The 13832-nt window shown below is 38.6% G+C and overlaps 2 protein-coding genes across 3 annotated transcripts in view; one reads left to right on the top strand and one right to left on the bottom strand.

The window, feature by feature from the left end:
- Positions 1-13832, top strand: part of LOC114290822 (uncharacterized) — a 90127-nt gene that overhangs the window by 57468 nt on the left and 18827 nt on the right. The window lies entirely within an intron of this gene.
- On the bottom strand, positions 154-507 carry LOC145807060 (zinc finger BED domain-containing protein RICESLEEPER 2-like). Its single transcript, XM_082904977.1, has one exon. The coding sequence runs from the start codon at positions 505-507 to the stop codon at positions 154-156; it is 354 nt and encodes a 117-aa protein (XP_082761103.1).

The raw sequence follows: 13832 nt of genomic DNA, 5'->3' as shown, positions 1-13832 counted from the left end.
AGTACCAGAAAATAACTCTGTGATAGAAAAAAATATTTTAAACCTCCCACTAATCTCTCTAGCAAACTCTCATTCTTGCTCACTTGGCACGGTCTTATATTGAGGCTCTTTAATCTTCAACCGAGAAAAGACATCCTTATATAATAAGACAGTCTAAAGCATCAAGCAGGTTGAATTCCACCTAGTTGCACAATCAAGTCCTAATTTCTTAGTATGTGGATTACGCAATTGATTGACTATTTCTTCAAATTTTTCTTGTCTTTTTGGCGTTATTGTCCAATAAGCTACACTCTCTCGAATTTTCTCCACACCCATTCGTATGACATCTAATCTATCTCTCACAATCAAATTCAAAATATACGCACAACAACGCATATGAAACAAAGTACCACCCAACAAAAGCGATGTGTTACTCAATTTATCCATCAACATGGTAATCATGGCATTATTTGTGGAGCAATTATCAATAATAACAGTAGAAATTTTTCTATTAATATTCCAATCCATTATACACTCAAGCAAAGTATCACAAAGAACTTCTTTTGTGTGTAGACATGGAACATAAATAAACTTAAAATATAATTGTTGGTTTTTTGGCTTTCGAAGGTTATTATTATAATTTTAAACGTACCAGTAAGGATCAATTAGTCCTTACAGAAGATTAATTGCCAACCAATTATCAGATAATTGTGTTTTAGTTCTTTCAGCCTTAATGAAGAGGACTTTTACTAGTGGCTTTGTTTAGGAGAATTAAGCAAATAATGACTAAATGAAGAACAATTGTAGCATTTCATTAAGTAAAATGAAAGACTTACAATGATCCAATTCAGCCTCGTAGAGGTTTACTGCAACAAGCTACTTGAAACTACTCCTATGAATGAAGTGCAGTACAGGAATATAAAGTACAGAAATGTAAAGAGTAAGAAATGTAAAAACTAGAAATAAAGTAAATAAAATTGATTTTTTGGATCTGAGTCTGGGGCTTCTTTCTGGGGCCTTCTCTACTATTTATACTTCTCAATGACAACCGTCGAAATGAATTTCTAACCGTTGAACCATCCCTTCATGATCGCTAATCATGTTTCCTTACAGTTAGCTCCACTATGCCATGTCAGCAATTAGGTTTCCCTCCCGATTTTGAATTTAAATATATGAGTAACCATTAAAGCCACATCATCTTATATCCCAGTGCTATGCAAATTTACAATAACCAATACTAACTACCACGTGTGTGATTATGATTGAAGATTTAAATTGTCTTCCCGTATTGCCCTCATCCTGTCACGTGTTGAACTATGATTGGCTTATACAAAATATGTAGCCAACATTACCCCTCGCACTAATATACCCAATACTTGGTGATATTAGTGGATCAAGGTATTTTACCCACGTCTTAAAACGTGCATGGGCTTTGCATTTTCAAAAATGCAACCGTCATTCATCAATGAACATTTGCATTAAATTCTTTTCTATCGTTTGAACATTCCCACTATCTTAGTATTCAAAATGACTAGTTCAGCTCTCATGGCCAAGAAGACCTTTTCTTACCTCAATCAAGCCTATGAAGAGTTATTTGATAATGTTGTTCGTCCTCGAAAGAATCTTCATGCGTTGATTAGCCACATTTATCCACCTTCCTATATTCAAGTCATGGAAGCTTTTGCAAACTATCAATCTTTGGATTACGAACCTATTGTCCACAATTCTTTAACCTAAAATTTTGCAAACATGGATATTGAAAGCTCTTCCTCTAACCCAAAACCTTCTGCGTGGGATGAGGCTGCAGTTTCTTCTTCTTCTGGGGCTTCTGGTTGGAGAAACTGGCTAGAACCTGAGGAGTCCAAGTTAAGAGAGCGAATCAATCATCATTTCGTCGAATTTGTTGATCCTCTAACTTTCCCTTACTTTGCTCGGAGATCAGTGGTTTACCCATATGTACCCATTGACTGCCGACGCCGTTTGGAAGACAACTTACTCGTAACATTCATACCTACGAAGATAGTACAAGCTGTCCGTCGTCTAGAAGAAACTCAAGGGTATAGCCGTCATTCTTAGCCCAGAAGGAAAAGCTTTGCTCTTCTGATTGGCTTGATATTGTCAACAACCCCCAATTTCCTCCTTCTTTCGAGATGGAAGCTCCTGCACCTTCTCTTCCGCAAAACCCTCACTGGATAGAGGAACTGAGAAATACTCTCTTTGAGGACTAGTTTTTCCCCTTCTATCACCCTCCATCTTGTACTACTAAATATTAGTGACAGCAAGTCCAACTTCTGCTTGTGGCCTTTTCTCACTTGCCCTTTAATGTTCTCGAGGACGATGTTCCTCTCAAGAACTTTCGATGGGCTTGTGATGTTATGACCCGGGGTCATATTCTTAACCCTATCGCCCAAGCAGAGCTACAAATATTTTTAGACCAACTCCTACTACTTCTTCATTGGCATCACATTTCTGTGGCCACTACTCGATCTTTGGATCAAATCTTAGCCCGTCGAGTTCATACCCGGTATGAAGCAGAAAACCTCATCGATGAATATGATGATTTCAAGAATAAAGACTCTGCATACTGGAATGACTTGGACATGGATGAGATAGAACAAGGGTTGAAAAAAATAGAGTTTGAAAAAAAGGCCGAAAAACTTTTTTATCAAGTAAGAGCATATCAACTTCAGCAGCCTAGCCTGGAAAAGATAGAAAATAGAATAAAGAAAGAACAGAAGTTCATTGACCATAGTTGGAACAAGTTCTATGACCTTGTCATTTATTCTATTCCTTATTTTTATGAACTCGAATATGTAGCCAAAGAAGGCTTCTGATATAATTACTTTTGTCTTAATAAAGCTAAGATATTTTTTTTTTCTTCTTTATTTGGCATGGGTTGATTTTTCCCCATTTGTCAAAGACAAACAAACTTAGGGCTTAGAATTCAATAATTTTATCCTTCGAATCTCGATTCAATCATACCCAATGAAATAATGGAAACCCAATTTGAACTTTTCCAACTTATGGAGTGCAATTTACAACTTTTGTCAGTTTCCTTTCAGAATCAGAGTTCGAATTCACCAATTTTGCCATTCGAAAACTTGATTTGATCATATCCAATTCCCCAACATATGGTTGATACAATCAAGTAATTTCAAATCAATTAATTTCGTTTCGAACAAACAGTCTATATTTTTCAACATATGGAAACCTCTTTTAAGAACTGCACTGTTTTATTCTAAAAAAATGATTTCTTCTGTATACTACCAAACCATCTATTGGTTTGAAACCTAGAACAAACAAATTCTAGCCGTAAGGTATTTCAAATTTTGCTCCAAAGGATTTTACTCTCATCAAGAAACCTAAAAATAGGTCTTTAATCCTTTTGAAGTAAACAAATACCTGAGCATTCTTGCACCCTTAGGTGTGGAATGTGCTTCGAAGTCGACTTCCTGCTTTCAAAGCCGTTTGTCACTTGATTTTGGTGCCAAAACTTGGCTTCAAAGCCAAATAGTTTATTTCGAAGCTAACATTAGCTTTTGAAATACGTTTCCCTCCATAACTATCAATATTTAGGGGAACCTTTTGTATCCGTACTTTTAACACTTCTTTATGAATTCAACCCACTTAAAATGATTGGGTATATTTTTCAAACACAGGTTTAAAAACCCTTTTATTTCGTGCTTTGAATATATTCGTTTGCCTAACACACAAACCCTTTATTTCTACCGACCCTCTCTTTCTTGCTGCTCGCTACCAATGGAGTCTTCTTTCTTGAAAGCACCAACTGGCGAATGTATAAGCCCAACAATGGCTTTGAAAAGATGTATTGAGGAAGAAATTACTAAATTTAAAGCTGGTGGATCAAGTGCCATAGACAGACGCCTCTTCATTCTTCGCCATAGCAAAAAACAAGAATATGTCCTAGGTCCTATCTTTCAATAGGTTCCCTCCAAACTTCCCGCTTTGTACCCTTGTTTGGAGAGCCACTTTCTTCTCTATGAAGGGGGGCTTGACTGGGGAAATTGGAGGATGAACCGACCTCATCAACATTGAGGGTTGAGTGGGAGGAGTGGTATGATAGGGTCGTGCCTGCAAGAAAATGGGACCTATAAGAACTCTGTATTCTCGATGCCCTTTGTCTTTCCAGGTTTATCATTCCTGAAGACCCTTTTTGATTCCTGCCGCTCTTTGTTTCTGGAATATGGCCTTTAACTTTTTTTAGTTTCGTTGTGGTATGATGGCTCCCGCCATTCTTGATATCTGTCATCTCTTAGGGCTTTCACCATTCGGTACTCCCTTTGCACCCAGCTATCCAGACCTTTCGGTTAAATTTTCTCTTCCACCTTTGAATTCTTCCTTCAATGACTTCGTAAAGGCTGAGAATAAAAAAGAGGGCCCTGTGAGTGATCGAGAACTCTTGTCCTTTATTTTATATTGGTTGTGTAAATTTCCTTTTTGTACATCATCTCAACGAATTATGCCTGAGTTTGCCCCACTTGTGAAGGCCCTTGTTTTGAAGAAGCGAATAGCCTTGGCCCCTTATCTTTTAGGCCATGTCTATAGAGCCTGCTCCCAATTCTGTGAGAAACCTCTTGATATCAACTAAGGAGGTCCCCTCTGGGTGCTTCAACTCTGGCTCTTTGCATACTTTACTGATTTACGTCCCAAGTGCTTGAAGTTCTTAGTTCAAGACCCTAGCACTTATGGATAAAAGTATGCTAGAATTGCCCTTTATCCTGCTTCTTTCGCCTACTATCTTACTTTTTTTCACCAGCTTCCTGTTTCCCCAGCTGCCACCTTCTTTTACCCCTTTGATGCCAATAAAGGACCGACTTGGCTAAAGAGATTCTTGGCTGATAGACAGTGTTCCATCACATCGCACAAAGATATGTGGGTTTCTATTTTGTTTCCAAAGGAACTTTTTTATTAGTATTTTAAACCCTCGAGCTTATAAGTGCATATCTGAGGTATACTGCCCCTCCCAGTTTGCCAGGCAATTTGGGCTTACTTAAGGAATTCCCATTTCACTCTGCAGTCTCTCGAATATCCATTTTACAGCCAGAGACCTGAGAGTACCCAAATCTAAACTAGAGGAGGCTACATTTAAATTGTTGAAAGATTTGAGTAAGTTTAAATTTACCCCATTCCTCCCCTCTTGCTCAATTTTAAAAGGTTTTCAAAATTGGTGGACAATCAATATGGAAGTACATCTAGCAATACATCCTCATGATTTACTAATAGGGTTAGGTGTGCCTTCTGAGGCTAAAGAAAAATAAACCGGGACCATCCCCTCTCCTTCTACAGCTAACAAGACTATTCCTGCAATCTCACTTTCTCATTCCAGAGTTACCAGAGCTGCTTCGAAAAAGGGTATGCATTTTTAGATTTCCTTTCTTTGAGAATTTTCTGTTTGTTTTTTTCATATCCATACTACTTGGTGTAGGGTCTCCACAAGAAGAATCTCTCAAGAGAGATGAAGCTCTAACTATTCTCAAAGACAAACACCAGTAGAAAAAGAAAAGAAAACTAATACTCACTCCTGAAGAGTCTACGTCATAGATTGAAGAGAAAGAGACAGAGAAAGAGCAGGACATACCACTGCAGAGAAAAAAGAGAAAGAACATAACTGCCTCTCCTTCTGACTTGGTCGAAGACCCTACTCATGAGGTAGTTGTCAAAATAGTGGAGAAGGAACACTTTAAAGAAATAATTGTTTTCCAGAGAGCTAAAAAAAGGTGGTAGCAACAACTACTAAGGTATGAAGCTGCTGTTGCTGATACAATCCAAAGGGAAATTGCGAGAAGGCAACACATTGCTGAGCATTATTCCTTCGTAGTTCTCCCATCATTGCCACCACTTCTGAAACCAGTAATTTCCTTTCGTGTCTCCACTTTCCTTTCTCAAATTCTTAATATTGAGACTTAACGTTACTTTGTATTTCTTCTTTTGCAGCAATAACTACTCTGTCTTCTCCTTCAATAAGGACTCCTTCAGTTTCATCTGAAGTTGAAAGACCTCAAAATCTAGAGCCAATTCAAATAATACTCCCACTCTCTGGTCCTACATTTTTTATACATTTCTTGAGGCAAAGTATTCCTGCATCCCTATCTTTTGGCTTAACTCCATACTTTCCTCATCTATCTTTCAACTTTACTCAATTTGCTCTCCCTTTAAGCCTTACTGTTCCTTCATCTTCTGAGGGAATTCCTGCTATTACTTCAGCTATTGTTTCATCTCCAGTGATAGCTGATTCCCGTAGAGAAGACACTAGTAGCTCACCAATTCCTTGTCCATTATCTCTACCTAGCTCCAGTCCTTCTTCTCTTGACCTACTGGTAGCTAAGACTATAGATACTGGTAGGGATGCTTCATCTTCTTCTCCTATCCATATGCTGCCATCTCTTCTTCATATTAGAGCCCTTTCTGTGCTAACCATGTCAACAGAATAAGTGGACATTTTTTAAGCTAGACTAGCTAGCTTTTTTGATGTGCCTTCCACCACTTCAACAGCTAGCAATGAAACTGAGCCATTAGTCCTAGCTGATTCTCTCTTAGAAATTTTTTAGAGCTCTTCCTTCATTAGTAAGACTTCCCTGCCTACATTGGACTTGGACAGTTGTTTGGAATTGCTGACATCTTTCTTGAGGATCCCCTTCGAAGCTTTGTAAGGCCTATTATCAAGAATGGTTTCCTCCAGTTCAGCAAAGTTGTTGAGCAATCCAGCATGACTATTTCAAATCATTTATCTCAAGCGGCAGCCACCATTGACTTTTACATCAACATATGCCATGTCGCCAAGGCTGCAGAAGAGAAATTATTGAGAGATCAGAGTTTTGTTTCCAAAACACATGCTGAAGTGTCAGAATTGAAAGAGCAACATTCCTCTATCTCCCAATTTCGAGCTCAACTATTGGAGAAGAAAGCTCAGCTTGAAGAAGAGTTATCAGTAGTCAACCAAGCTTTAGATCGAACTGCCACCAAGCTGCAAATCACTAACCAAGGACTAGCTGATTGAAAGCAGGAGATAGTTACAGCCATTCAGTTGTTCCCATCTCTTAAGTGTAGAGAGTCTATTGTAAAGAAACAATTGAAACATTGTATTGACTTTTAGGCCAATCTATGGTTGCATATATTCAATTCATTATGAAATAAAATCCTTATTTATCATTTGAGTGTTTTCATGTTCTTTTCATTTAGCACTTATTATATTTCTTGTGTTTCCCACACGGTTGGATAGTGAGGCTTCAAATATCTGCCATTAATCTTCTTAGGATGTACATATCCATTCAAAATTTTCAAATGATATGCTCCCAAAGGCAAGACTCTATGAACTTGATATGATCCTTCCCAGTTAGGTGACCATTTACCAAACTTATGGCTTTTAATCCCTATTGAGAGTATTGTCTTCCATACCAAATCATCGTCATCAAAGCTAATGTGCTTGGATTTCTTATTATAGTTTTTGGCTGCTTTCTTCTTTTGGAAAAGAATACTATTTAATGCCAGAATTCTAGCTTCATCCACATTCTCTAATTCCAAGCACATACTCTGATAGTATTGCTCAAGAACTAACTGATCCTGACCTCTCACCCTTAAGGACTTGATGATAATTTCTATAGGTAACACTGTATCATGCCCATATACTAAGGCATAAGAAGTAACTCCTGTATACTTGATCTTAGAGAAGTCCTGTAAGCCCATAATACATTTAACAGTAAGTTATGCTAATACCTGGGATTGTCTTCCATAACTTTTTGTATTCCTTTCTTCAAAGATTTATTGAATGATTCTGTTTGACCATTGGCTTGTGCATAATAGGGGGTAGAATTAATAAGACTAATTCCAAATTCTGCCACAAAAGAATTTATCATCTTCCTATCAAATACAGTCCCATTATTAACAGTTATAGTCTATGGGATGCCAAATTTGTGGATCAGATCTTTAATGAATCCAATAACTTCGGTCTGGTCTACAGCCTTATACGGCTTAGCTTCAACCCACTTAGTGAAGTAATCTGTGGCCACTAAGATGAAACAATGATGCTTCGAAGAGGGTGGGTGTATTTTCCCTATCATATCCATAATATCCATAGTCCATCCTCTAAACGGCCAAGGCTTCACAACCGCATGCAGATCAATTATAGGTACATGTTTTATTGTGCCATACTTTTGGCATGCCTGACAACCTCTAGCATATTCTATGCAATCTTTAAGGATAGTTGGCCAATAGTAGGAATGTCTTCGAAACAGCCATCTCATCTTCACACCAGGCTGATGAGCACCATAGATGCCTTCATGAACCTCAGCCATGGCTGTCAATGCTTCATTTGGACCTAAATATTCCAATAATAATCCGTCTGCCCCTTTTTTGTAGAGAGCATTACCATACATTATGTATTGCATAGATTGCAATTTGATTTTCCTATTGGCTTTCGAAGATGGGCCAGTTAGATACTGCATTATTGGATACCTTCAATGTTGTTCTTGTAAGTCATTATGATTGACTTCTAAGACCACATTCCTTTTATTTAAAGGTGGTATTACCTTTTGATATGTTCATTTGAGTGTTATCCATTCTCTTGAAATTCGAAGCTTTCTGAGCCATATCATTAGCTTTATTATTCAAGAATCTTAGGATATAAGTTACATTTGCTATCTGAAATTGAGAAAGCAAATGTAATGCAACAACATAGTATGGGAACATGCTTACATTTTGACATTTGAAAATTCCTTTCACCTGGTTAACCACCAATTGAGAATCTCCAAATATATCAACTGCATGAGCTTGTAATCCAATAAGTATTTTCAATCCCATTATTAAAGCTTCATATTCAGCTTGATTATTGGAACAAGTAATTTCATCAACTCTGAAACAATGTGTGGTTTCTACCCCTTGTGGTGACTTAATCACCACACCAATTCCAATTAGACCATTGGCTTTTGATCCATTGAACCAAATTTGCCACGGTTCAACACTAACCATACCAAGTTCCATTATCTCTTGGCTTTTTGTTTGACATGGATGGTCTACCAAGAAATTAGCTAAAATTTGTCCTTTTACTGCCTTTTGAGGGATATATTCTAGATGAAATTCTGATAAAACTAGTATCCATTTGTCAATTCTTCCTCTCAACATAGGTCTAGATAACATTTATTTTACCAAATCTGTAGTTGTAATTACCAAGACAGTTGTAGGCAAAAGATAATATCTTAATTTCATTGTAGCAAAATACAATGCAAGGCACAACTTTTCTATAGCTGAATATTTACATTCACAAGAATTTAGAAACCTACTAAGATAATAAATTACTTGCTCTTTACCTTCTTCATTGTCCTGGGCTAAGAAAACTCCCAGTGAATCTTCTGTTGCAGCTATATACAACTTCAAGGGCTTATCACCCTTTGGTGACATTAGCACTGGAGGGTTGGCCAAGTAGACTTTGATTCCTTCAAAAGCAGTTTGATGCTCTGCTGTCCACACAAATTCCTCTTCAACTTTCAACCTTAATAAGGAAGAAAATACTTTAGTTTTCCCTGCAGTATTAGAAATAAATCTTCGAAGAAAATTAACATGCCCAAGGAATTTTTGTAATTCTTTATTACTTGATGGAGGTCTGGCTTCAATGATAGCTTCGACTTTGTTTTGATCAATCTGTATTCCCTTCTTATGTACTACATAGCCCAAGAAGTTTCCAGCTGACACACCAAAAGCACATTTAAGATGATTAAGTTTCAACTTGAACTTTCTCAGTCTTTCAAAAGCTGCTTCCAAGTGAAACAAATGTTCCTCCATGGATTGGGACTTTACTACAATGTCATCAATGTAACACTCTAAATATCCTCCAATGAGATCATGAAAGATAGTGTTCATAGCCTTTTGATATGTGGCCCTAGCATTCTTCAGGCCAAATGGCATTTTAACCCATTCGAAGGTGCCAATGTTCCCAGAACATCTGAATGCTATCTTGTGGATATCCTCTTCTGTAATGCAGATTTGGTTATAACCAGAGTGCCCATCCATCATTGATAAAATCTTGTGCCCTGCTGAACTATCCACCAATAAATTTGTATGGGCATGGGGTACTCATCTTTTGGAGTTGCTAAATTCAGGTTTCTGAAATCAATGCATACCCTCATTTTACCATTCTTCTTAACTACAGACACAATATTGGATAACTATTCAACATATCTAGCTGTCCTAATAAAACCTGCCTTAAGGAGCCTAAGAATTTCCTCATTGACCTTCTGAATCACTTCAGGACTCATCCTTCTGGATTTTTGTTTGTATGGCTTGAAATTAGGCTTCATAGGAAGCCTATGTTCTACTAATGACCTGTCCAACCCTGGCAGTTCATTGTAAAACCATGCAAAACAATCTCTATATCTCTTCAAGACCACCACCAACTGGTCCATGTCAAGAGCACTTAACCAAACACTAATTGTCACGACCCGAACCCGCCCCCGTGGGTTAAGGACGTAACCGGCCAGTAATCATGAGATTACCTACGGCCTCAAACTGTTCTAAACGTATTTTAACAGAGTTAATGGGGGCCAAACGGAAGCAAAATTAAAAACTTTGTCCATAGAGCCGTGCTTATATGCACATCAAACAAACCATACTCAGATACGTTAATAACTCACATCAAAAGTACAGCTTCACAAAATTCATTACAGACAGGATCGTCCAAAACGAGTCAACCTATAACAGACTATGTACAGACATGCACTGGGTCCTTGCCAACAAGACAAAACATAGGTACATAGTAAAAGGGCAAGGATGGTCTCATGCGCGAGGCACAAGGCTGACTCTCCCAAAACTCCTGTTGTTCCTAGCAGACTTCACTGGGGCTGGGTTTGGACTTCCCTTGGCTCACCTACAAATACATGAATGAGCGTGAGCGATAGCCCAGTGAATAATATCAAATATAACAGTTACATAACAATATGTAGATCAACATGCTCCAAACGGCCTTGGGCCCAATTCATACTTCTGTTTAACAGCAAAATATATATATATAACTATACGAAATGCAAGTCAAGTAACTGTAGTTCCAAACATTCTGGCCTTTGGCCCATCCGGGTTTCCATTCATGGCAAAACGGCCTTCGGCCCATTCGTTCATGTCAAACGGCCTTTGGCCCATTCATTCATGTCAAACGGCCTTTGGCCCATTCATTCATGTCAAACGGCCTTTGGCCCATTCATTCATGTCAAACGGCCTTTGGCCCATTCATTCATGTCAAACGGCCTTTGGCCCATTCATTCATGTCAAACGGCCTTTGGCCCATTCATTCATGTCAAACGGCCTTTGGCCCATTCATTCATGTCAAACTTTTGTCCACAATCCCAATTAACAACTCATAATATTTATAGGGGAATAACAATTGGACATTGACAAGTTTTCAAATATTGATGTTACTCACAGTGATCGGCTTGTGGATGCGCCCTGGAGCTTGACCCTACACATTTCATGAATACAAAAGGGTCACTAACAGTTCAATCCGTTCTTTAATTCACATATTCCTCTTTAGGCTTTGTTCTTATCTCATTAACTCATTTACAATGCTTAACACATGCCTAGGAGTGCTTACAAGTGAAAGAGAACGGAAAACGAATCACAAAATGCATGAACAAAATTCCAGGAAACAGGGTCCCCGCTCGAGCGTAAGATTCTCCGCTCGAGCGGACCCTTAAGGCCTGCAAGGTACTGGTTGCACAAAAGATGCGCTCGAGCTGAAGGTCCGTCTACAAAAATCCACGCTCGAGCGTGAAATGTCCCGCTCGAGCGGGCATCCAACTCTGCAAAAATGCTGGGAGCACGATTTTCCCGCTCGAGCGGCCATTACCCCGCTCGAGCGGACCTCAAAAATCTGGGTTTCCCAGATCGTGTTCTTGAGCTCCAAATCAGTTTTCCATCTACATTTCTTGCATGCAATGGTTCAAATTACACATTTACACATGCTAACATGCTACTAATGCAGATTACAACATTAGGAAGCTCAATTACATGAATTATCTACATGCATGTCCCAAATTGTCTCAAACCCATCATCAACATGCTCAAATTCAACATTCAAGACTTATACTCCCATGATTCGTACATGCATGTGGGAGATGCTCATCATTCTCAACTTAGATGGTACAAATGGTGACTACAATATGAGCTTTACCCAAAACTCCACATGAATCATGTGTTTCAAGCTCAAACATGCAAATTCAAAGTAATTTCTTACATGCATGAGTTCTAAGACTTCAATCTCAACAAAAATCAACTCATTACATGTTCTTGATCACAAACAACCCTTGAACTTACAAATTACAAGTAAGATTTCATGAAATCACTTACCTAAGAGCTTCAACACTCAAGCCCTAGCCAAATCTTGAGCTAGATCTTCAAATTCCCAAGTCTTGAGCCCAAATTACACAAATCTCTCCCTTTTTCTCTCCATGGCCGGCCTCTCTCTCACTCTCAATTGTCTAACTCAGATTTTGAGTTTTAAGAGAGCTAAAGGAGAGTGCAATACAAATATACAACAAGCCCCACTAACAAATATTTTAATATAAAATAATGGGGTACTTAATTTCTCAATTTAATCAGTTTAAATTGACCAGAATCAAATTTCAATTAAATTTCACCGTAGGCCCTAAAAATTATGCCAACCACAATGGCGTAATCAATTTCGGGTTCCGTGGCCGATAAGGCCCTCAATTAAATTTCCAAAACAGACTACTCAAACAGATATTCCTACGATGAACAGATAAAATTTCAAACCACATATTTTCACATAGTGGAACACAAAATCATATCAAAATACATAATCACATCATGTTAAGGACTAATTAACATACTACGGAACAGGGGTGTCACAGTCTTCCCCCCTTTAGGAAGTTTGGTCCTCCAAACTTAACTTACCTTCGTCGGGAAACAAATGTGGATAGCGTAGACGCATTTCCTCCTCTTTTTCCCATGTAGCATCTGTCCCATAGTGTTCCTTCCATTCCACTTTCACCATTGGAATGGATTTGTTTCTCAATTCTTTCACTTGTCGGTCAACAATTCTTTCCGGCCATTCAGCATATTCCATATTTTCATCAATAGCAATCCGGTGATAATCAATCACATGCAACGGGTCTCGGAGGTAACCCCTCAACATTGACACATGAAACACATTGTGGATTTGCTCAAATCCCGGTGGCAAAGCAACTCTATAAGCAACTGGACCAAGTTTCTCCAAAATTTGAAACGGCCCAATATAACGGGGCGTCAACTTGCCATTTTTCCCAAACCTGACTTGGCCTTTCATTGGAGAAACACGGATGAACACATGGTCGCCGACCTCATACTCAAGAGGTCTTCTCCGGACATCTGCATAACTCTTCTGTCGGTCTTGAGCTGTTTTGAGCCTTTGCCGAATAGTTTTGATCTTTTCAGAGGTGTCTTGTACAATTTCAGGCCCGAGCAAAGCTCTGTCCCCGACCTCTGTCCAACAAATAGGTGATCTACACCTCCTACCATACAAAGCCTCGTAGGGTGCCATACCGATGCTGGAGTGGAAGCTATTATTATAGGCAAATTCTGCAAGAGGCAGGTAATCTTCCCAACTCCCCTGAAAATCCAAAGCACACATGCGAAGCATATCTTCCAAAGTCTGTATTGTTCGTTCTGACTGCCCATCTGTCTGTGGGTGGAATGCAGTGCTGAACCTTAGTTCTGTTCCTATAGCTTCCTGCAAACTCTTCCACAATCTAGATACAAACTTCGGATCTCTATCCGACACAATGGATACTGGAACTCCATGTAAGCGGACAATTTCATCAACATAAATAGTAGCCAACCTGTAAGCAGTAAAT

The sequence above is a fragment of the Camellia sinensis genome, chromosome 14 (assembly GCF_055761805.1).
Source record: "Camellia sinensis isolate YWXY chromosome 14, ASM5576180v1, whole genome shotgun sequence".
In the NCBI taxonomy this organism is placed as follows: domain Eukaryota; kingdom Viridiplantae; phylum Streptophyta; class Magnoliopsida; order Ericales; family Theaceae; genus Camellia; species Camellia sinensis.
Note: the sequence above shows the minus strand (reverse complement) of the source record. Positions and strands in the feature narration are given on the sequence as shown.

Excerpts from the sequence above, each read along its gene's own strand:
- LOC145807060 (XM_082904977.1), bottom strand. The coding sequence starts at position 507 with ATGGATTGGAATATTAATAGAAAAATTTCTACTGTTATTATTGATAAT.